This window comes from Amia ocellicauda, chromosome 1 (assembly GCF_036373705.1).
Source record: "Amia ocellicauda isolate fAmiCal2 chromosome 1, fAmiCal2.hap1, whole genome shotgun sequence".
NCBI lineage: Eukaryota > Metazoa > Chordata > Actinopteri > Amiiformes > Amiidae > Amia > Amia ocellicauda.
Window position 1 is genome coordinate 62,677,558 of NC_089850.1, and position 23,767 is coordinate 62,701,324.

Sequence of the window (23,767 nt, forward strand, 5' to 3'; positions counted from 1 at the left end):
GTTGTGTCCTGTCAGTCAGTGTCAATGTACTGTAGTGTCCAGTCAGTCAGTCAGTGTTAATGTGCTGTAGTGTCCAGTCAGTCAGTGTTAATGTGCTGTAGTGTCCAGTCAGTAAGTCAGTGTTAATGTGCTGTAGTGTCCAGTCAGTCAGTGTTAATGTGCTGCCGTGTCCAGTCAGTCAGTGTTAATGTGCTGTAGTGTCCAGTCAGTCCGTGTTAATGTGCTGTAGTGTCCAGTCAGTCAGTGTTAATGTACTGTAGTGTCCAGTTAGTCAGTCAGTGTTAATGTGCTGTAGTGTCCAGTCAGTCAGTCAGTGTTAATGTGCTGTAGTGTCCAGTCAGTCAGTCAGTGTTAATGTACTGTAGTGTCCAGGCAGTCAGTCTGTGTTAATGTGCTGTAGTGTCCAGTCAGTCAGTGTTAATGTGCTGTAGTGTCCAGTCAGTCAGTCAGTGTTAATGTGCTATAGTGTCCAGTGAGTCAGTGTTAATGTGCTGTAGTGTCCAGTCAGTCAGTGTTAATGTACTGTAGTGTCCAGTCAGTCAGTGTTAATGTGCTGTAGTGTCCAGTCAGTCAGTCAGTGTTAATGTACTGTAGTGTCCAGTCAGTCAGTGTTAATGTACTGTAGTGTCCAGTCAGTCAGTCAGTGTTAATGTGCTGTAGTGTCCAGTCAGTCAGTGTTAATGTGCTGTCGTGTCCAGTCAGTCAGTCAGTGTTAATGAGCTGTAGTGTCCAGTCAGTCAGTGTTAATGTGCTGTAGTGTCCAGTCAGTCAGTGTTAATGTACTGTAGTGTCCAGTCAGTCAGTCAGTGTTAATGTACTGTAGTGTCCAGTCAGTCAGTCAGTGTTAATGTGCTGTGGTGTCCAGTCAGTCAGTGTTAATGTCCTGTAGTGTCCAGTCAGTCAGTCTATGTTAATGTACTGTAGTGTCCAGTCAGTCAGTCTATGTTAATGTACTGTAGTGTCCAGTCAGTCAGTCAGTGCTAATGTGCTGTAGTGTCCAGTCAGTCAGTCAGGGTTAATGTGCTGTAGTGTCCAGTCAGTCAGTGTTAATGTACTGTAGTGTCCAGTCAGTCAGTGTTAATGTACTGTAGTGTCCAGTCAGTCTGTCAGTGTTAATGTCCTGTAGTGTCCAGTCAGTCAGTCAGTGTTAATGTGCTGTTGTGTCCTGTCAGTCAGTGTCAATGTACTGTAGTGTCCAGTCAGTCAGTCAGTGTTAATGTGCTGTAGTGTCCAGTCAGTCAGTGTTAATGTGCTGTAGTGTCCAGTCAGTAAGTCAGTGTTAATGTGCTGTAGTGTCCTGTCAGTCAGTGTTAATGTGCTGCCGTGTCCAGTCAGTCAGTGTTAATGTGCTGTAGTGTCCAGTCAGTCCGTGTTAATGTGCTGTAGTGTCCAGTCAGTCAGTGTTAATGTGCTGTAGTGTCCAGTCAGTCAGTCAGTGTTAATGTCCTGTGGTGTCCAGTCAGTCAGTCTATGTTAATGTACTGTAGTGTCCAGTCAGTAAGTGTTAATGTGCTGTAGTGTCCAGTCAGTCAGTGTTAATGTGCTGTAGTGTCCAGTCAGTCAGTCAGTGTTAATGTACTGTAGTGTCCAATCAGTCAGTGTTAATGTACTGTAGTGTCCAGTCAGTCAGTGTTAATGTGCTGTAGTGTCCAGTCTGTCAGTCAGTCAGTGTTAATGTGCTGTAGTGTCCAGTCAGTCAGTGTTAATGTGCTGTAGAGTCCAGTCAGTCAGTCAGTGTTAATGTGCTGTAGTGTCCAGTTAGACAGTGTTAATGTGCTGTAGTGTCCAGTTAGACAGTGTTAATGTGCTGTAGTGTCCAGTTAGTCAGTGTTAATGTGCTGTAGTGTCCAGTTAGACAGTGTTAATGTGCTGTAGTGTCCAGTTAGTCAGTGTTAATGTGCTGTAGTGTCCAGTTAGACAGTGTTAATGTGCTGTAGTGTCCAGTTAGACAGTGTTAATGTGCTGTAGTGTCCAGTCAGTCAGTGTTAATGTGCTGTAGTGTCCAGTCAGTCAGTGTTAATGTGCTGTAGTGTCCAGTTAGACAGTGTTAATGTGCTGTAGTGTCCAGTCAGTCAGTGTTAATGTGCTGTAGTGTCCAGTCAGTCAGTGTTAATGTGCTGTAGTGTCCAGTCAGTCAGTGTTAATGTACTGTAGTGTCCAGTTAGACAGTGTTAATGTGCTGTAGTGTCCAGTTAGACAGTGTTAATGTGCTGTAGTGTCCAGTCAGTCAGTGTTAATGTGCTGTAGTGTCCAGTCAGTCAGTGTTAATGTGCTGTAGTGTCCAGTCAGTCAGTGTTAATGTACTGTAGTGTCCAGTTAGACAGTGTTAATGTGCTGTAGTGTCGACGGCACCGCTCTGACTATGTGTGTGCGCGTGTACACGGTTTATTACGGCTGCCTTTATCGCCATCCAATCACCGGGCGGCGTGTCTGGCTTTGTGTGTCGTACTGGAGAGAGAGAGAGAGAGAGAGAGAGAGAGAGAGAGGCACAAGCAGCAGTAGCAGAAGCGACGATGACGGCTGAACCGGACTACGAGTCGATCCTGATCGTGAAGCCGGACGTCAATGTGTACCGGATCCCGCCTCGGGCGTCCAACCGCGGATACAGGTGTGTCCGGCCCGGCGCGACATAGCCGACCCCCCGGCCCAGCGCCGCTCATTCATTCAGGGCAGCTCGGTTCGGCCGCTCTGGCCCGGCTGTGCGCCTCGTTGTGTAGCGCGGTGTGAATCAATGACCGTTACAGCCGTGTCTGCCATCACACAAGACACTGTCGCGCCGCGTATTAGTGCAGTGCAATGCAGTGTGTTGAGCTGTGCTGTAATGCAGTGCAATGCAGTGTGTTGAGCTGTGCTGTAATGCAGTGCAATGCAGTGTGTTGAGCTGTGCTGTAATGCATTGTGTTGAGCTGTGCTGTGCTGTAATGCAGTGTGTTGTGCTGTGCTGTAATGCAGTGTAATGCAGTGTGTTGTGCTGTGCTGTAATGCAGTGTGTTGAGCTGTGCTGTAATGCAGTGTAATGCAGTGTGTTGTGCTGTGCTGTAATGCAGTGTGTTGAGCTGTGCTGTAATGCAGTGTAATGCAGTGTGTTGAGCTGTGCTGTAATGCAGTGCAATTCAGTGTGTTGTGCTGTGCTGTAATGCAGTGCAATTCAGTGTGTTGTGCTGTGCTGTAATGCAGTGCAATTCAGTGTGTTGAGCTGTGCTGTAATGCAGTGTTATGCAGTGTGTTGAGCTGTGCTGTAATGCAGTGTTATGCAGTGTGTTGAGCTGTGCTGTAATGCAGTGTGTTGAGCTGTGCTGTAATGCAGTGCAATGCAGTGTGTTGTGCTGTGCTGTAATGCAGTGTGTTGAGCTGTGCTGTAATGCAGTGTGTTGAGCTGTGCTGTGCTGTAATGCAGTGTGTTGTGCTGTGCTGTAATGCAGTGTAATGCAGTGTGTTGTGCTGTGCTGTAATGCAGTGTGTTGAGCTGTGCTGTAATGCAGTGTGTTGAGCTGTGCTGTAATGCAGTGTGTTGAGCTTTGCTGTGCTGTAATGCAGTGTGTTGTGCTGTGCTGTAATGCAGTGTAATGCAGTGTGTTGTGCTGTGCTGTAATGCAGTGTAATGCAGTGTGTTGTGCTGTGCTGTAATGCAGTGTAATGCAGTGTGTTGAGCTGTGCTGTAATGCAGTGTGTTGAGCTGTGCTGTAATGCAGTGTGTTGAGCTGTGCTGTAATGCAGTGCAATGCAGTGTGTTGAGCTGTGCTGTAATGCATTGTGTTGAGCTGTGCTGTGCTGTAATGCAGTGTGTTGAGCTGTGCTGTAATGCAGTGTAATGCAGTGTGTTGTGCTGTGCTGTAATGCAGTGTAATGCAGTGTGTTGTGCTGTGCTGTAATGCAGTGTGTTGAGCTGTGCTGTAATGCAGTGCAATGCAGTGTGTTGAGCTGTGCTGTAATGCAGTGTAATGCAGTGTGTTGTGCTGTGCTGTAATGCAGTGTAATGCAGTGTGTTGTGCTGTGCTGTAATGCAGTGTGTTGAGCTGTGCTGTAATGCAGTGCAATGCAGTGTGTTGAGCTGTGCTGTAATGCAGTGTAATTCAGTGTGTTGTGCTGTGCTGTAATGCAGTGCAATTCAGTGTGTTGAGCTGTGCTGTAATGCAGTGTTATGCAGTGTGTTGTGCTGTGCTGTAATGCAGTGTGTTGAGCTGTGCTGTGCTGTAATGCAGTGTGTTGAGCTGTGCTGTGCTGTAATGCAGTGTGTTGTGCTGTGCTGTAATGCAGTGTAATGCAGTGTGTTGTGCTGTGCTGTAATGCAGTGTGTTGAGCTGTGCTGTGCTGTAATGCAGTGTTGTGCTGTGCTGTAATGCAGTGTAATGCAGTGTGTTGTGCTGTGCTGTAATGCAGTGTAATGCAGTGTGTTGTGCTGTGCTGTAATGCAGTGCAATGCAGTGTGTTGTGCTGTGCTGTAATGCAGTGTGTTGAGCTGTGCTGTGCTGTAATGCAGTGTGTTGAGCTGTGCTGTGCTGTAATGCAGTGTGTTGTGCTGTGCTGTAATGCAGTGTAATGCAGTGTGTTGTGCTGTGCTGTAATGCAGTGTGTTGAGCTGTGCTGTAATGCAGTGTGTTGAGCTGTGCTGTAATGCAGTGCAATGCAGTGTGTTGAGCTGTGCTGTAATGCAGTGCAATGCAGTGGGTTGTGCTGTGCTGTAATGCAGTGTGTTGCAGTGTGTTGAGCTGTGCTGCATGCTTTTTCAATGCACTTCAGGTCGAGCGCTGTTGTCACCTGTAATTCCATGACAGACGATGTGGTGGGCAGGGGCTGCGGTATGGAGGGAGGACAGGGAGGGAGAGAGAGAGAGGGAGAGTGTGCTTGTGTGTCGCTGTGTGTTTAATACCCGTGGCCTTGTTGTTATCACTCTTGTTGCTCCGCTATATCCAGACGTGATGGTCCGATGCTGCGGATTATGATGCGATATGCGAGAATACTCGGGGTATTACGGTAATCTCCCTCGGGCCTTACCTGTCATAGCAAACATTATTATTATTATTATTATTATTATTATTATTATTTATAATAATAATAATAATATGTTTAGGTTTTAGGCATTCATTTTAATCGGTCGTTTATTAGGGATGTGTTGTATGTGTCTGTCCTCTCTCTCTGAGTCAGTGTTAATGTACTGTAGTGTCCAGTCAGTCAGTGTTAATGTGCTGTAGTGTCCAGTCAGTCAGTGTTAATGTGCTGTAGTGTCCAGTCAGTCAGTAAGTGTTAATGTACTGTAGTGTCCAGTCAGTCAGTCAGTGTTAATGTGCTGTAGTGTCCAGTCAGTCAGTCAGTGTTAATGTACTGTAGTGTCCAGTCAGTCAGTCAGTGTTAATGTGCTGTAGTGTCCAGTCAGTCAGTGTTAATGCGCTGTAGTGTCCAGTCAGTCAGTGTTAATGTACTGTAGTGTCCAGTCAGTCAGTGTTAATGCGCTGTAGTGTCCAGTCAGTCAGTGTTAATGCGCTGTAGTGTCCAGTCAGTCAGTCAGTGTTAATGTACTGTAGTGTCCAGTCAGTCAGTGTTAATGTGCTGTAGTGTCCAGTCAGTCAGTGTTAATGCGCTGTAGTGTCCAGTCAGTCAGTGTTAATGCGCTGTAGTGTCCAGTCAGTCAGTCAGTGTTAATGTACTGTAGTGTCCAGTCAGTCAGTGTTAATGTGCTGTAGTGTCCAGTCAGTCAGTGTTAATGTACTGTAGTGTCCAGTCAGTCAGTGTTAATGTGCTGTAGTGTCCAGTCAGTCAGTCAGTGTTAATATGCTGTAGTGTCCAGTCAGTCAGTCAGTGTTAATATGCTGTAGTGTCCAGTCAGTCAGTCAGTGTTAATGTACTGTAGTGTCCAGTCAGTCAGTCAGTGTTAATGTACTGTAGTGTCCAGTCAGTCAGTCAGTGTTAATGTACTGTAGTGTCCAGTCAGTCAGTGTTAATGTGCTGTAGTGTCCAGTCAGTCAGTGTTAATGTACTGTAGTGTCCAGTCAGTCAGTCAGTGTTAATGTACTGTAGTGTCCAGTCAGTCAGTGTTAATGTGCTGTAGTGTCCAGTCAGTCAGTGTTAATGTACTGTAGTGTCCAGTCAGTCAGTGTTAATGTGCTGTAGTGTCCAGTCAGTCAGTCAGTGTTAATATGCTGTAGTGTCCAGTCAGTCAGTCAGTGTTAATGTACTGTAGTGTCCAGTCAGTCAGTCAGTGTTAATGTACTGTAGTGTCCAGTCAGTCAGTCAGTGTTAATGTACTGTAGTGTCCAGTCAGTCAGTGTTAATGTGCTGTAGTGTCCAGTCAGTCAGTCAGTGTTAATGTACTGTAGTGTCCAGTCAGTCAGTGTTAATGTGCTGTAGTGTCCAGTCAGTCAGTGTTAATGTGCTGTAGTGTCCAGTCAGTCAGTGTTAATGTGCTGTAGTGTCCAGTCAGTCAGTCAGTGTTAATGTACTGTAGTGTCCAGTCAGTCAGTCAGTGTTAATGTGCTGTAGTGTCCAGTCAGTCAGTGTTAATGCGCTGTAGTGTCCAGTCAGTCAGTGTTAATGTACTGTAGTGTCCAGTCAGTCAGTGTTAATGCGCTGTAGTGTCCAGTCAGTCAGTGTTAATGCGCTGTAGTGTCCAGTCAGTCAGTCAGTGTTAATGTACTGTAGTGTCCAGTCAGTCAGTGTTAATGTGCTGTAGTGTCCAGTCAGTCAGTGTTAATGTGCTGTAGTGTCCAGTCAGTCAGTGTTAATGTACTATAGTGTCCAGTCAGTCAGTGTTAATGTGCTGTAGTGTCCAGTCAATCAGTCAGTGTTAATGTGCTGTAGTGTCCAGTCAGTCAGTGTTAATGTGCTGTAGTGTCCAGTCAGTCAGTCAGTGTTAATGTGCTGTAGTGTCCAGTCAGTCAGTCAGTGTTAATGTGCTGTAGTGTCCAGTCAGTCAGTCAGTGTTAATGTGCTGTAGTGTCCAGTCTGTCAGTGTTAATGTACTGTAGTGTCCAGTCAGTCAGTGTTAATGTGCTGTAGTGTCCAGTCAGTCAGTGTTAATGTACTGTAGTGTCCAGTCAGTCAGTGTTAATGTGCTGTAGTGTCCAGTCAGTCAGTCAGTGTTAATATGCTGTAGTGTCCAGTCAGTCAGTCAGTGTTAATATGCTGTAGTGTCCAGTCAGTCAGTCAGTGTTAATGTACTGTAGTGTCCAGTCAGTCAGTCAGTGTTAATGTACTGTAGTGTCCAGTCAGTCAGTCAGTGTTAATGTACTGTAGTGTCCAGTCAGTCAGTGTTAATGTGCTGTAGTGTCCAGTCAGTCAGTGTTAATGTACTGTAGTGTCCAGTCAGTCAGTCAGTGTTAATGTACTGTAGTGTCCAGTCAGTCAGTGTTAATGTGCTGTAGTGTCCAGTCAGTCAGTGTTAATGTACTGTAGTGTCCAGTCAGTCAGTGTTAATGTGCTGTAGTGTCCAGTCAGTCAGTCAGTGTTAATGTACTGTAGTGTCCAGTCAGTCAGTCAGTGTTAATGTACTGTAGTGTCCAGTCAGTCAGTCAGTGTTAATGTACTGTAGTGTCCAGTCAGTCAGTGTTAATGTGCTGTAGTGTCCAGTCAGTCAGTCAGTGTTAATGTACTGTAGTGTCCAGTCAGTCAGTGTTAATGTGCTGTAGTGTCCAGTCAGTCAGTGTTAATGTGCTGTAGTGTCCAGTCAGTCAGTGTTAATGTACTGTAGTGTCCAGTCAGTCAGTCAGTGTTAATGTGCTGTAGTGTCCAGTCAGTCAGTAAGTGTTAATGTACTGTAGTGTCCAGTCAGTCAGTCAGTGTTAATGTGCTGTAGTGTCCAGTCAGTCAGTCAGTGTTAATGTACTGTAGTGTCCAGTCAGTCAGTGTTAATGCGCTGTAGTGTCCAGTCAGTCAGTGTTAATGTACTGTAGTGTCCAGTCAGTCAGTGTTAATGCGCTGTAGTGTCCAGTCAGTCAGTGTTAATGTACTGTAGTGTCCAGTCAGTCAGTGTTAATGTGCTGTAGTGTCCAGTCAGTCAGTGTTAATGTGCTGTAGTGTCCAGTCAGTCAGTGTTAATGTACTATAGTGTCCAGTCAGTCAGTGTTAATGTGCTGTAGTGTCCAGTCAATCAGTCAGTGTTAATGTGCTGTAGTGTCCAGTCAGTCAGTGTTAATGTGCTGTAGTGTCCAGTCAGTCAGTCAGTGTTAATGTGCTGTAGTGTCCAGTCAGTCAGTCAGTGTTAATGTGCTGTAGTGTCCAGTCAGTCAGTCAGTGTTAATGTGCTGTAGTGTCCAGTCTGTCAGTGTTAATGTACTGTAGTGTCCAGTCAGTCAGTGTTAATGTGCTGTAGTGTCCAGTCAGTCAGTGTTAATGTACTGTAGTGTCCAGTCAGTCAGTGTTAATGTGCTGTAGTGTCCAGTCAGTCAGTCAGTGTTAATATGCTGTAGTGTCCAGTCAGTCAGTCAGTGTTAATATGCTGTAGTGTCCAGTCAGTCAGTCAGTGTTAATGTACTGTAGTGTCCAGTCAGTCAGTGTTAATGTGCTGTAGTGTCCAGTCAGTCAGTCAGTGTTAATGTGCTGTAGTGTCCAGTCAGTCAGTCAGTGTTAATGTGCTGTAGTGTCCAGTCAGTCAGTCAGTGTTAATGTGCTGTAGTGTCCAGTCAGTCAGTGTTAATGTACTGTAGTGTCCAGTCAGTCAGTATTAATGTGCTGTAGTGTCCAGTCAGTCAGTGTTAATGTACTGTAGTGTCCAGTCAGTCAGTCAGTGTTAATGTGCTGTAGTGTCCAGTCAGTGTTAATGTACTGTAGTGTCCAGTCAGTCAGTGTTAATGTGCTGTAGTGTCCAGTCAGTCAGTCAGTGTTAATGTACTGTAGTGTCCAGTCAGTCAGTGTTAATGTGCTGTAGTGTCCAGTCAGTCAGTGTTAATCTAGTGTCCAAATGTTTAGATTGATCTTGTTTTCATGGCTCCGTATTGGCTGTTGCAGAGCGGCAGACTGGAAGCTGGAGCAGCCTGATTGGTCGGGTCGTCTGCGAATCACAGCAAAGGGGAAGGTGGCCTACATCAAACTAGAAGACAAGGTTTCAGGTGCGAGAGAGAAAGGCGGGGGGGGATAGTGTGATACTGATAATAAATTAACACAACGTCAATAACACTGATCAATCTGAGGATAATGATGATGTGTGTTGTCGTTCTCTCTCTGGCCTGTAGGGGAGCTCTTCGCCCAGGCGCCCATAGACCAGTACCCGGGCATCGCCATGGAAACTGTCAGCGACTCCAGCCGCTACTTTGTCATCCGGATACAAGATGACAACGGTGTGTGTCGGGGTGTGTGTGTGTCAGTGTCTGTGTCTGTCTGTGTGTGTGCCAGTGTGTGTCTGTGCCTGTGTCAGTGTGTGTGTGTCTGTGTGTATGTCAACGTGTGTGTGTGTGCCAGCGTGTGTGCGTGTTTATCAGTCAGGGTATCAGAACTTCAGTCAGTCAGTGTGTCTTTCACTCTCTCTCCCTTTCTGTTCAGATTAAGCTTGAGAGAACATTTACAATAAAGACATGATACAATTATTACTTTATACTGATTCCTAATTGGTTATATTTGATGAACAATAATCATGTTTAATCAATAGTTCTCTCTCTCTCTCTCTCTCAGGTCGCAGTGCGTTTATTGGAATTGGATTCTCTGACCGTGGCGACGCCTTTGATTTCAACGTCTCCCTGCAGGACCACTTCAAGTGTGTGAGATGTGTGTGTGTGTGTGTGAGTGTCTGTCTGTGTCTGTGTGTGTGTGTGAGACAGAGTGTCTGTCTGTTTGTGTGTTAAGATCGTGTCTGTCTGTCTGTCTGTGTGTGTGACTGCATGTACGTGTGTGAGAGTGAGTGTGTGTCTGTCTCTGTCAGTCAATGTTAACAGTGGTAACTTTCTCTCTCTCTCCCAGGTGGGTGAAACAGGAGAGTGAGATCAATAAGCAGTCTCAGTCTCAGGACTCTGTACCCAAGCTGGACCTGGGCTTTAAGGAGGGACAGACCATCACTCTCAACATCGGGGTGACTGTCTGTCTGACTGTCTGTCTGTCTGATTTTCAACATGTGTCACTGTCTATATTAACCTTCCCCCTCCCTCCCAGCAAACCAAGAAGAAGGAGAAGTCCCGCCCCCAGGGCTCAGGTGGCTTCGGGCTCCTCCCCCCGCCCCCTGGAGGCAAGATAGTCCCGCCCCCTGGTCATAGCACCTCCAATCACATCACAGCTGACATTGCTGACCACGCCCCCAACCCTGAGGAAGGAGACACAGGTAGAGTGGGAAGGGCTGAAGACCGTCAATCAAATATATATTATTACTGAACACATACTATAGTAGTAGCAACATTCAGTACTTTTAACCTACTCATACCTGTTTAATTCTCCCTTCCCTTCTTCATTTTCCTCTCTCTCTCTCTCAGGGTGTCTGTTAGATCTTTCAGCCTCTCCCAACCCTCAGTCAGCCCCCCCCGCGACCTCTGACCTCTGGGGAGACTTCTCTACTCCGGCCAGGTAAACTGTTAGACGAGAGAAGAGGACCTACAACTCCTGCAGCATTGTAGCTCCGCCGCTAGGGCCGCTGGGTGCTGTAGTCTAGTTCAGGCTGCACCGGGGGACAGATACAGTCAGTGTTAATGTACTGTAGTGTCCAGTGGGTGTGTCTGTAGTATAATAACCAATAACCCCTCTCTCTCTCTCCAGTGCCGTCTCCAGTACAAACCAGTCCTCCTCGACAGACTGGGTGCAGTTTTGAGTCCCTCCTGCCCTGCCTCCACCTCTGCCTGCCTCCCTCTCTTCTATCCTCGACTTTCTCTATCAATGGAATAAGTTAATATCAATTATATGTAGCTCTCCTCTTTTTTTCTGTTTTGTCTTCCCCTTACACTGCCCCCCACCCCTCTCCCTCTCTGTCTCTGTCGCTGTCTCTGTTTATCACACAGAGATGCATGGGGAGTGTGTGAGGGAGGAGGAGACAAACCACAGAGAAATCCAGAATCCCTCAGTAATCGACAGTCAGCCGGACAAAGAGAGAGCGAGAGAGAGAATCCCAGATAGACTCATCCTTTAGCATTCAGATCATCTTCCTCACCTGTGTCATGCGACTACTCTTAAACACTTGGTATAAGAACATTAATCATAATAATATATAATATTAACAATAATAATAATAATAATACTCAATATTACTTCTATTATTATTATTATTATTATTACAATTATGAAAGGTATATTGATATTGTGTGTATATACAATGCATTTGTGTATGTACAGTCTGTATATAATATAGCTACAGTCGGAGTGTCTGTGTCAGTCAGTCAGTTGAAATCCGTTGTCTGTTATTTAAAGGGGAGACGATGATCTTCCAATAAAGAATTATATTAAATGTGTAAAAATGGTCTGTTTGGAGTTTCTGTTTACACAAATACACCATTTGGTGTAGTGTTTATTACTGATGTGTATGTATACAGTGCAGTGTCTATAGGTTAACTATATGTTACAGGTGTATATATACAGTACAGTGTACTACAGGTGTATATATACAGTGCAGTACAGTGTGTTACAGGTGTGTATATACAGTGCAGTGTGTTACATGTGTATATATACAGTACAGTACAGTGTGTTACAGGTGTATATATACAGTGCAGTACAGTGTGTTACAGGTGTGTATATACAGTACAGTGTTACAGGTGTATATATACAGTACAGGTTTGTTACAGGTGTATATATACAGTACAGTGTGTTACAGGTGTATATATACAGTGCAGTAGTGTGTTACAGGTGTGTATATATACAGTACAGTGTTATAGGTGTATATATACAGTACAGGTTTGTTACAGGTGTATATATACAGTGCAGTAGTGTGTTACAGGTGTATATATACAGTACAGTGTGTTACAGGTGTATATATACAGTACAGGTTTGTTACAGGTGTATATATACAGTACAGTGTGTTACATGTGTATATATACAGTACAGTGTGTTACAGGTGTATATATACAGTGCAGTAGTGTGTTACAGGTGTATATATACAGTACAGGTTTGTTACAGGTGTATATATACAGTGCAGTAGTGTGTTACAGGTGTATATATACAGTACAGTGTTATAGGTGTATATATACAGTGCAGTAGTGTGTTACAGGTGTATATATACAGTACAGTGTGTTACAGGTGTATATATACAGTACAGTGTGTTATAGGTGTATATATACAGTACAGGTTTGTTATAGGTGTATATATACAGTGCAGTAGTGTGTTACAGGTGTATATATACAGTGCAGTGTGTTACAGGTGTGTATATACAGTGCAGTAGTGTGTTACAGGTGTATATATACAGTACAGTGTGTTACAGGTGTATATATAGTGTATATATACACTCACCTAAAGGATTATTAGGAACACCTGTTCAATTTCTCATTAATGCAATTATCTAACCAAACAATCACATGGCAGTTGCTTCAATGCATTTAGGGGTGTGGTCCTGGTCAAGACAATCTCCTGAACTCCAAACTGAATATCTGAATGGGAAAGAAAGGTGATTTAAGCAATTTTGAGCGTGGCATGGTTGTTGGTGCCAGACGGGCCGGTCTGAGTATTTCACAATCTGCTCAGTTACTGGGATTTTCACACACAACCATTTCTAGGGTTTACAAAGAATGGTGTGAAAAGGGAAAAACATCCAGTATGTGGCAGTCCTGTGGGCGAAAATGCCTTGTTGATGCTACAGGTCAGAGGAGAATGGGCCGACTGATTCAAGCTGATAGAAGAGCAACTTTGACTGAAATAACCACTCGTTACAACCGAGGTATGCAGCAAAGCATTTGTGAAGCCACAACACATACAACCTTGAGGCGGATGGGCTACAACAGCAGAAGACCCCACCGGGTACCACTCATCTCCACTACAAATAGGAAAAAGAGGCTACAATTTGCACAAGCTCACCAAAATTGGACAGTTGAAGACTGGAAAAATGTTGCCTGGTCTGATGAGTCTCGATTTCTGTTGAGACATTCAGATGGTAGAGTCAGAATTTGGCGTAAACAGAATGAGAACATGGATCCATCATGCCTTGTTACCACTGTGCAGGCTGGTGGTGGTGGTGTAATGGTGTGGGGGATGTTTTCTTGGCACACTTTAGGCCCCTTAGTGCCAACTGGGCATCGTTTAAATGCCACGGCCTACCTGAGCATTGTTTCTGACCATGTCCATCCCTTTATGACCACCATGTACCCATCCTCTGATGGCTACTTCCAGCAGGATAATGCACCATGTCACAAAGGTCAAATCATTTCAAATTGGTTTCTTGAACATGACAATGAGTTCACTGTACTAAACTGGCCCCCACACTCACCAGATCTCAACCCAATAGAGCATCTTTGGGATGTGGTGGAACGGGAGCTTCGTGCCCTGGATGTGCATCCCACAAATCTCCATCAACTGCAAGATGCTATCCTATCAATATGGGCCAACATTTCTAAAGAATGCTTTCAGCACCTTGTTGAATCAATGCCACGTAGAATTAAGGCAGTTCTGAAGGCGAAAGGGGGTCAAACACAGTATTAGTATGGTGTTCCTAATAATCCTTTAGGTGAGTGTATATACAGTGCAGTACAGTGTGTTACAGGTGTGTATATACAGTGCAGTGTGTTACAGGTGTGTATATACAGTACAGTGTTACAGGTGTATATATACAGTACAGGTTTGTTACAGGTGTATATATACAGTGCAGTAGTGTGTTACAGGTGTATATATACAGTACAGTGTTATAGGTGTATATATACAGTGCAGTAGTGTGTTACAGGTGTATATACAGTACAGTTACAGGTGTATATATACAGTACAGGTTTGTTACAGGTGTATATATACAGTACAGTGTGTTACAGGTGTATATATACAGTACAGTGTTATAGGTGTATATATACAGTGCAGTACAGTGTGTTACAGGTGTGTATATACAGTGCAGTGTGTTACAGGTGTGTATATACAGTACAGTGTTACAGGTGTATATATACAGTACAGGTTTGTTACAGGTGTATATATACAGTGCAGTAGTGTGTTACAGGTGTATATATACAGTACAGTAGTGTGTTACAGGTGTATATATACAGTACAGGTTTGTTACAGGTGTATATATACAGTGCAGTAGTGTGTTACAGGTGTATATATACAGTACAGTGTTATAGGTGTATATATACAGTGCAGTAGTGTTACAGGTGTATATATACAGTACAGTGTGTTACAGGTGTATATATACAGTACAGTGTGTTATAGGTGTATATATACAGTACAGTGTTATAGGTGTATATATACAGTACAGGTTTGTTATAGGTGTATATATACAGTGCAGTAGTGTGTTACAGGTGTATATATACAGTGCAGTGTGTTACAGGTGTATATATACAGTACAGGTTTGTTACAGGTGTATATATACAGTGCAGTAGTGTGTTACAGGTGTATATATACAGTACAGTGTGTTACAGGTGTATATATACAGTACAGGTTTGTTACAGGTGTATATATACAGTACAGTGTGTTACATGTGTATATATACAGTACAGTGTGTTACAGGTGTATATATACAGTACAGTGTTATAGGTGTATATATACAGTACAGGTTTGTTACAGGTGTATATATACAGTGCAGTAGTGTGTTACAGGTGTATATATACAGTACAGTGTGTTACAGGTGTATATATACAGTACAGGTTTGTTACAGGTGTATATATACAGTACAGTGTGTTACATGTGTATATATACAGTACAGTGTGTTACAGGTGTATATATACAGTGCAGTAGTGTGTTACAGGTGTATATATACAGTACAGGTTTGTTACAGGTGTATATATACAGTGCAGTAGTGTGTTACAGGTGTATATATACAGTACAGTGTTATAGGTGTATATATACAGTGCAGTAGTGTGTTACAGGTGTATATATACAGTACAGTGTGTTACAGGTGTATATATACAGTACAGTGTGTTATAGGTGTATATATACAGTACAGGTTTGTTATAGGTGTATATATACAGTGCAGTAGTGTGTTACAGGTGTATATATACAGTGCAGTGTGTTACAGGTGTGTATATACAGTGCAGTAGTGTGTTACAGGTGTATATATACAGTACAGTGTGTTACAGGTGTATATATAGTGTATATATACACTCACCTAAAGGATTATTAGGAACACCTGTTCAATTTCTCATTAATGCAATTATCTAACCAAACAATCACATGGCAGTTGCTTCAATGCATTTAGGGGTGTGGTCCTGGTCAAGACAATCTCCTGAACTCCAAACTGAATATCTGAATGGGAAAGAAAGGTGATTTAAGCAATTTTGAGCGTGGCATGGTTGTTGGTGCCAGACGGGCCGGTCTGAGTATTTCACAATCTGCTCAGTTACTGGGATTTTCACACACAACCATTTCTAGGGTTTACAAAGAATGGTGTGAAAAGGGAAAAACATCCAGTATGTGGCAGTCCTGTGGGCGAAAATGCCTTGTTGATGCTAGAGGTCAGTGGAGAATGGGCTGACTGATTCAAGCTGATAGAAGAGCAACTTTGACTGAAATAACCACTCGTTACAACCGAGATGTGCAGCAAAGCATTTGTGAAGCCACAACACGTACAACCTTGAGGCGGATGGGCTACAACAGCAGAAGACCCCACCGGGTACCACTCATCTCCACTACAAATAGGAAAAAGAGGCTACAATTTGCACAAGCTCACCAAAATTGGACAGTTGAAGACTGGAAAAATGTTGCCTGGTCTGATGAGTCTCGATTTCTGTTGAGACATTCAGATGGTAGAGTCAGAATTTGGCGTAAACAGAATGAGAACATGGATCCATCATGCCTTGTTACCACTGTGCAGGCTGGTGGTGGTGGTGTAATGGTGTGGGGGATGTTTTCTTGGCACACTTTAGGCCCCTTAGTGCCAATTGGGCATCGTTTAAATGCCACGGCCTACCTGAGCATTGTTTCTGACCATGTCCATCCCTTTATGACCACCATGTACCCATCCTCTGATGGCTACTTCCCGCAGGATAATGCACCATGTCACAAAGGTCGAATCATTTCAAATTGGTTTCTTGAACATGACAATGAGTTCACTGTACTAAACTGGCCCCCACAGTCACCAGATCTCAACCCAATAGAGCATCTTTGGGATGTGGTGGAACGGGAGCTTCGTGCCCTGGATGTGCATCCCACAAATCTCCATCAACTGCAAGATGCTATCCTATCAATATGGGCCAACATTTCTAAAGAATGCTTTCAGCACCTTGTTGAATCAATGCCACGTAGAATTAAGGCAGTTCTGAAGGCGAAAGGGGGTCAAACACAGTATTAGTATGGTGTTCCTAATAATCCTTTAGGTGAGTGTACAATACAGTGTAGTACAGGTGTATATATACAGTACAGGTGTGTTACAGGTGTCTATACACAGTACAGTGTGTTACAGGTGTATATATACAGTACAGTGTGTTACAGGTGTATATATACAGTGCAGTAGTGTGTTACAGGTGTGTATATATACAGTACAGTGATACAGGTGTATATATACAGTACAGTTTGTTACAGGTGTATATATACAGTGCAGTAGTGTGTTACAGGTGTGTATATATACAGTACAGTGTGTTACAGGTGTATATATACACAGTGCAATGTAGTGTAGTACAGGTGTATATACACACAGCACCGTGTAGCGTAGTACAGGTATATATACACAGTGTAGTGTAGTGCAGGTGTATGCACACAGCAGTGTGTAGTCAACGATGGAGGGGAGACGGACGCAGTCAGGGCGTAGTGTAGTAACAGCTTTATTAATCAGTACAGAGTGTCAGTCTGCACAGGAACAGCAGCACAGTCAGATACAGGGGAGTGTGGGGGTCAAAGGTCAGATGTCACTCATATCTTTCCAGGGAAGCTTCCATTTTCTATCTGATCGTCCCACTTGTTCACCTGAAGACAGAAACAGATACAGACATTAAGTGTAAACTTCTGACCTACAGACAAACAGACACTATATAGTGTGTAAGACGGGCAGACCGGCGGACTCACCCAGCTCAGGGGGCACAGGCTCTTATAGACTCTTTGGTACCACTGACAGGGACTGACATCCTGCCCCTTCGCATTCAGAGCCTTATTACACCTGTGGAAGTCTGAGAGAGAGACAGAGAGAGAGAGAGAGAGAGGCAGTGTTAATGTGCTGTAGTGTCCAGTCAGTCAGTGTTAATGTGCTGTAGTGTCCAGTCAGTCAGTGTTAATGTGCTGTAGTGTCCAGTCAGTCAGTGTTAATGTGCTGTAGTGTCCAGTCAGTCAGTGTTAATGTACTGTAGTGTCCAGTCAGTCAGTCAGTGTTAATGTGCTGTAGTGTCCAGTCAGTCAGTGTTAATGTACTGTAGTGTCCAGTCAGTCAGTCAGTGTTAATGTGCTGTAGTGTCCAGTCAGTCAGTCAGTGTTAATGTGCTGTAGTGTCCAGTCAGTCAGTCAGTGTTAATGTACTGTAGTGTCCAGTCAGTCAGTCAGTATTAATGTGCTGTAGTGTCCAGTCAGTCAGTGTTACTGTGCTGTAGTGTCCAGTCAGTCAGTCAGTGTTAATGTGCTGTAGTGTCCAGTGAGTCAGTCAGTGTTAATGTGCTGTAGTGTCCAGTAAGTCAGTCAGTGTTAATGTGCTGTAGTGTCCAGTCAGTCAGTCAGTGTTACTGTGCTGTAGTGTCCAGTCAGTCAGTCAGTGTTAATGTGCTGTAGTGTCCAGTCAGTGTTACTGTGCTGTAGTGTCCAGTCAGTCAGTCAGTGTTAATGTGCTGTAGTGTCCAGTGAGTCAGTCAGTGTTAATGTGCTGTAGTGTCCAGTCAGTCAGTCAGTGTTAATGTGCTGTAGTGTCCAGTCAGTCAGTGTTAATGTGCTGTAGTGTCCAGTCAGTCAGTCAGTGTTAATGTACTGTAGTGTTCAGTCAGTCAGTCAGTGTTAATGTGCTGTAGTGTCCAGTCAGTCAGTCAGTGTTAATGTACTGTAGTGTTCAGTCAGTCAGTCAGTGTTAATGTGCTGTAGTGTCCAGTCAGTCAGTCAGTGTTAATGTGCTGTAGTGTCCAGTCAGTCAGTCAGTCAGTGTTAATGTGCTGTAGTGTCCAGTCAGTCAGTCAGTGTTAATGTGCTGTAGTGTCCAGTCAGTCAGTCAGTGTTAATGTGCTGTAGTGTCCAGTCAATCAGTCAGTGTTAATGTACTGTAGTGTCCAGTCAGTCAGTGTTAATGTACTGTAGTGTCCAGTCAGTCAGTCAGTGTTACTGTGCTGTAGTGTTCAGTCAGTGTCAATGTGCTGTAGTGTCCAGTCAGTCAGTCAGTGTTAATGTGCTGTAGTGTCCAGTAAGTCAGTCAGTGTTAATGTGCTGTAGTGTCCAGTGAGTCAGTCAGTCAGTGTTAATGTGCTGTAGTGTCCAGTCAGTCAGTTTTAATGTGCTGTAGTGTCCAGTCAGTCAGTCAGTCAGTGTTAATGTGCTGTAGTGTCCAGTCAGTCAGTCAGTCAGTGTTAATGTGCTGTAGTGTCCAGTCAGTCAGTCAGTGTTAATGTACTGTAGTGTTCAGTCAGTCAGTCAGTGTTAATGTACTGTAGTGTCCAGTCAGTCAGTCAGTGTTAATGTGCTGTAGTGTCCAGTCAGTCAGTCAGTGTTAATGTGCTGTAGTGTCCAGTGAGTCAGTCAGTCAGTGTTAATGTGCTGTAGTGTCCAGTCAGTCAGTTTTAATGTGCTGTAGTGTCCAGTCAGTCAGTCAGTCAGTGTTAATGTGCTGTAGTGTCCAGTCAGTCAGTCAGTCAGTGTTAATGTGCTGTAGTGTCCAGTCAGTCAGTCAGTGTTAATGTACTGTAGTGTTCAGTCAGTCAGTCAGTGTTAATGTACTGTAGTGTCCAGTCAGTCAGTCAGTGTTAATGTGCTGTAGTGTCCAGTCAGTCAGTCAGTGTTAATGTACTGTAGTGTCCAGTCAGTCAGTCAGTGTTAATGTGCTGTAGTGTCCAGTCAGTGTTACTGTGCTGTAGTGTCCAGTCAGTCAGTCAGTATTAATGTGCTGTAGTGTCCAGTCAGTCAGTGTTACTGTGCTGTAGTGTCCAGTCAGTCAGTGTTACTGTGCTGTAGTGTCCAGTCAGTCAGTCAGTGTTAATGTGCTGTAGTGTCCAGTCAGTCAGTCAGTGTTAATGTGCTGTAGTGTCCAGTCAGTCAGTCAGTCAGTGTTAATGTGCTGTAGTGTCCAGTCAGTCAGTCAGTGTTAATGTGCTGTAGTGTCCAGTCAGTCAGTCAGTGTTAATGTGCTGTAGTGTCCAGTCAGTCAGTCAGTGTTAATGTGCTGTAGTGTCCAGTCAATCAGTCAGTGTTAATGTGCTGTAGTGTCCAGTCAATCAGTCAGTGTTAATGTGCTGTAGTGTCCAGTAAGTCAGTCAGTGTTAATGTGCTGTAGTGTCCAGTCAGTCAGTGTTACTGTGCTGTAGTGTCCAGTCAGTCAGTCAGTGTTAATGTGCTGTAGTGTCCAGTAAGTCAGTCAGTGTTAATGTGCTGTAGTGTCCAGTGAGTCAGTCAGTCAGTGTTAATGTGCTGTAGTGTCCAGTCAGTCAGTCAGTGTTACTGTGCTGTAGTGTTCAGTCAGTGTTACTGTGCTGTAGTGTCCAGTCAGTCAGTCAGTGTTAATGTGCTGTAGTGTCCAGTAAGTCAGTCAGTGTTAATGTGCTGTAGTGTCCAGTCAGTCAGTGTTAATGTGCTGTAGTGTCCAGTCAGTGTTACTGTGCTGTAGTGTCCAGTCAGTCAGTCAGTGTTACTGTGCTGTAGTGTCCAGTCAGTCAGTCAGTGTTACTGTGCTGTAGTGTCCAGTCAGTCAGTGTTACTGTGCTGTAGTGTCCAGTCAGTCAGTCAGTGTTAATGTGCTGTAGTGTCCAGTCAGTCAGTCAGTGTTAATGTGCTGTAGTGTCCAGTCAGTCAGTGTTACTGTGCTGTAGTGTCCAGTCAGTCAGTGTTAATGTGCTGTAGTGTCCAGTCAGTCAGTGTTAATGTGTTGTAGTGTCCAGTCAGTCAGTCAGTGTTACTGTGCTGTAGTGTCCAGTCAGTGTTACTGTGCTGTAGTGTCCAGTCAGTGTTACTGTGCTGTAGTGTCCAGTCAGTGTTACTGTGCTGTAGTGTCCAGTCAGTGTTACTGTGCTGTAGTGTCCAGTCAGTCAGTCAGTGTTAATGTGCTGTAGTGTCCAGTCAGTCAGTCAGTGTTAATGTGCTGTAGTGTCCAGTCAGTCAGTCAGTGTTAATGTGCTGTAGTGTCCAGTCAGTCAGTCAGTGTTAATGTGCTGTAGTGTCCAGTCAGTCAGTGTTAATGTACTGTAGTGTCCAGTCAGTCAGTCAGTGTTAATGTGCTGTAGTGTCCAGTCAGTCAGTCAGTCAGTGTTAATGTGCTGTAGTGTCCAGTCAGTCAGTCAGTGTTAATGTGCTGTAGTGTCCAGTCAGTCAGTCAGTGTTAATGTGCTGTAGTGTCCAGTCAGTCAGTGTTAATGTGCTGTAGTGTCCAGTCAGTCAGGTAGTTACCCAGGTAGTTCTGGAAGCAGTTGCGGGTCTGGTTGGTGTTGGGGAAACGGGCATCGAAAGGAGCCGTCCTGTAGTTAGTAATCTTCTCCTGGATCTCTGCCATTGTCACTGAGAGAGAGAGAGAGATTATGATTATGATTATGTGATGCTGTACAGACACTGCAGTATAGAAGGGGGACGATTAAGATGCACTACAGTACACTGGTGCTTTACTCCAGTACTGGGGGGATGGGAGAGAGAGAGACTGACAGACAATGAAGACACTAATTCCCCTAGAGGACTGAACTCCAGAGAGACACTGCACTGAGACAACACTGTACTCAACACACTGTACTCAACACACTGTACTCAACACACTGTACTCAACACACTGTACTCAGCAGCAGCACGACGACACACACTCATATAAACACCTTGTCACGGGTTATTCACACTCCAATCACAGCAGCAGCTCACTGCAGGACAGCCGACACAGCGGAGGACATAACAAGAAATAAGTCAAGAACTTAATTATAATATACAGAGCACATCAATTATTATTACATAAAATCCAAATATAATTAGGCATATTAATTACCGTGCATTAAAACTAAAGACGGATGTATATCTTCAGTAAATTATACATTATATAATTGTATTGTTACTGCTAAATACACCAAAATATTTAAGTCCATTAAAATATTAATTATTATTAATAATAATAACAACAATACAATGTCACGGATTTATTTCAACACGCCGCTCTTCCGTCCCGTTGAGCGCAACGCAGCGGACTGGCGCCCCGGCGCTCTTGTGATAAAGGCTTCAGCGACTCGTTGATGGGAAATTAAACACAAACACACCTGGACAATTACGTGCAATATTTAATATGTTTAAATATATCGCGCAACCGGGCCTACCTTATCTCCGCACAGTCGGATAACCTCTGAAAGACTTTCGCGCACAGCACGCCGGGATACAGGCGGAAACACCAGCGAGAGGAGGCTGCTGGGATCGTGCGGGGCAAGGAGGGCGGAAAAAAGGGCTCTGAGGGGCGGAAGAGCTGTGAGTGAGGCGTGCTGGGATACTGCGGGGCAGGAAGCACAGTAATGGCGTGAATTACTGGTTTACAGTATTACCATTAAATATAAATGGTCCATTTGCATGTCAATATATATATATATATCGTTTACGCTGTTTATTTATTTTTATATATATTATTAACTCGTTTTTTGGGGAAGAATATTATGATTATGATTATTATTATATAGAATATTATTATTTTAATTACATATAAATAAATATGTAAACTATAACATATCACTGTTATATCATTACATTTTAAAATAAACAAAATTGCAATAATTTACTTTGTGTCATGGAAGTTTATGTCAATACAGACTGTTCTGGTTACTATGGAATGGTATGTGTTTATACCACACTACACTGTACTGTGTTCATACCACAGTACAGCACACTACACTTTTCTGTGTTTTTACCACAATTTTATTGTTATCAGTAGTAGTAGTGGTTAATTATTTATTTTCACAAGATGACAGGTGTGTACCCTTCTGTTCATTTAGCCCCGGGCCAGGAGAGAATTGCTCATTGTTGTGGAAGCACAGATCAAAAAAATGTGTTCATTGATAACGGTGGCTGAGAGGGGCTCAAGCACCTACTGCAGTGGTTCCCAAACCGGTCCTGGAGGAGCCCCTACCCTGCTGGTTTTTGTTCCAACCGAGCGCTCAATTACTTAATTGAACCCTTAATTGAACTAATAATTTCCTAAATCAGAGACTTTTAATTATTTTAAACAGCAGGGGTTTTAAGTTAAGTATAAAGTTATATTAAAAAACGTATTGAAGAAACAACTATTTTCTTACACAATTTAAAAAGTAAAATCTAAGCATACTGTTACTTCAATAAGTAATTGAGAGCTCGGTTGGAACAAAAACCAGCAGGGTAGGGGGTCCCCCAGGACCGGTTTGGGAACCACTCCCCTACTGGGCTGGCATGGAGAACCGATCTGCAGGGATATCCCATATTGTTAAAATGTGTGATTTTGTCATAAATACAAGTCTAAGCAATGTAATGTATGTTATACAGTATACATTGACACCCCTAGTTAATGCATCATTTTGCTCATTAATTGGACACTTACATGAACTTCTACAGGGGGGAAGAATAACATTGGAAGACTATTCCAGCCACCCACAAGATTTTTGAGTTTTTCTCATCCTTTAAAGCTGCTCACGTGTGCGAACTACAAAGGAGTTAAAATGGGAGACGGGAGGAAAATGAAAATCTGTGGTTTGGAAAGGAGAGGAGAGGAAAAGTGAAATGTGACAACATGGCCACTTTTTCAGTTGTCGTAGTGATTTCTTTTTTCTACACATTTTAGTTAGCAAAGTGTTAATGCGTTTGTTTACACATCAGTATGTGGGAGCTGCTTCTTATGTTATTTATTGTAATCAACCAAAATGGCTTTGGGAATCGATGCCATCGATTCTCGAATTTAGAACCGATTCTGGAGTCGAACAGCGCCGCGCGCACCGCCTGTCCGGCCAATGAGGGAGGCGGCAGCCGCGCCGACCGCGCCGGCCAATGAGCGGCGGCGTTACTGGGAGGTCGCCTAGCAGTTTGTGTGCGCCATTGCACAGTAAAGGTTGTGTGTGGTGCGCCGCTGATACACCAACGAAAAAAAAAAAGACACACGGTTTCAAATAAACACGAAGAGCGTTAAAATAAATGCAAAAAAATCCGCGTGGATGAATCCGAGACTGGGGAAGCGGCAGCGGCTCTCAGCCCGTCAACAACGAACCTGAGGCGGACCGAGGAATGGACGCCGCTCGGTTAGTCATGTAGCTCGAATGGGTCAGTCCGGTTCGGCCCGCCTGGAACCGAGGAGAGGAGAGACGGACAAGCACAGAGAGAGAGGGGAGGAGACGGCCGTAAGTACATTATTTTTCCGTGGGTAATATTTTCTGAGAGAGAGAAAGAGGAGGAGGAGGAGGGAGAGAAGGGGAGGGCCAGCCGCTTCTCTTAAAGGGGTAGGCTGCTGTGCTGCGGGGTGTACGCCGAACCGTGGAACTGGCCGACCCTCTTAAAGGGGTGCGACAGCGATGTTGATTGAGTGCAAACAGTAGTGTTGAGTTTACGCTGTTTATTTATTTTTATATATATTATTAACTCGTTTTTTGGGGAAGAATATTATTATGATTATTATTGTATAGAATCTATTAATATTGTAAAAATGATACAGCACAGAAAC

The 23,767-nt window shown here is 43.9% G+C and overlaps 3 protein-coding genes across 5 annotated transcripts in view; 2 read left to right on the forward strand and 1 right to left on the reverse strand.

Moving 5' to 3' along the window:
• Positions 1-2,456: 2,456 nt before the first annotated feature.
• Positions 2,457-11,363, forward strand: necap1 (NECAP endocytosis associated 1). The gene is made up of 8 exons (XM_066712426.1): positions 2,457-2,608; positions 8,941-9,041; positions 9,165-9,269; positions 9,601-9,682; positions 9,886-9,994; positions 10,075-10,240; positions 10,389-10,479; positions 10,669-11,363. The coding sequence occupies exons 1-8, from the start codon at positions 2,514-2,516 to the stop codon at positions 10,718-10,720; spliced, it is 801 nt and encodes a 266-aa protein (XP_066568523.1). The 5' UTR covers positions 2,457-2,513; the 3' UTR covers positions 10,721-11,363.
• Positions 11,364-16,765: 5,402 nt separating this feature from the next.
• Positions 16,766-23,438, reverse strand: cox6b2 (cytochrome c oxidase subunit 6B2). 3 transcript variants are annotated; one of them, XM_066712428.1, is made up of 5 exons: positions 21,417-21,508; positions 20,931-20,972; positions 20,518-20,625; positions 17,023-17,123; positions 16,766-16,923 (listed from the first exon to the last, which is right to left on the reverse strand). In XM_066712428.1, the coding sequence occupies exons 3-5, from the start codon at positions 20,618-20,620 to the stop codon at positions 16,870-16,872; spliced, it is 258 nt and encodes an 85-aa protein (XP_066568525.1). In that variant the 5' UTR covers positions 20,621-20,625; positions 20,931-20,972; positions 21,417-21,508; the 3' UTR covers positions 16,766-16,869. The 3 variants fall into 3 exon arrangements, with proteins under 3 accessions (XP_066568525.1, XP_066568524.1, XP_066568526.1); XM_066712427.1 differs by lacking the exons at positions 20,931-20,972; positions 21,417-21,508 and adding an exon at positions 23,318-23,438; XM_066712429.1 differs by lacking the exon at positions 20,931-20,972 and having other exon boundaries at positions 21,417-21,533.
• The window catches only part of znf628 (zinc finger protein 628), a 9,927-nt gene continuing 9,469 nt past the window's right edge, over positions 23,310-23,767 (forward strand). The window contains exon 1 of the mRNA XM_066712430.1: positions 23,310-23,447. Within this exon, the coding sequence (XP_066568527.1) occupies positions 23,367-23,447 (81 nt within the window). The 5' untranslated portion in view covers positions 23,310-23,366. The remainder of the gene's footprint in view (positions 23,448-23,767) is intronic.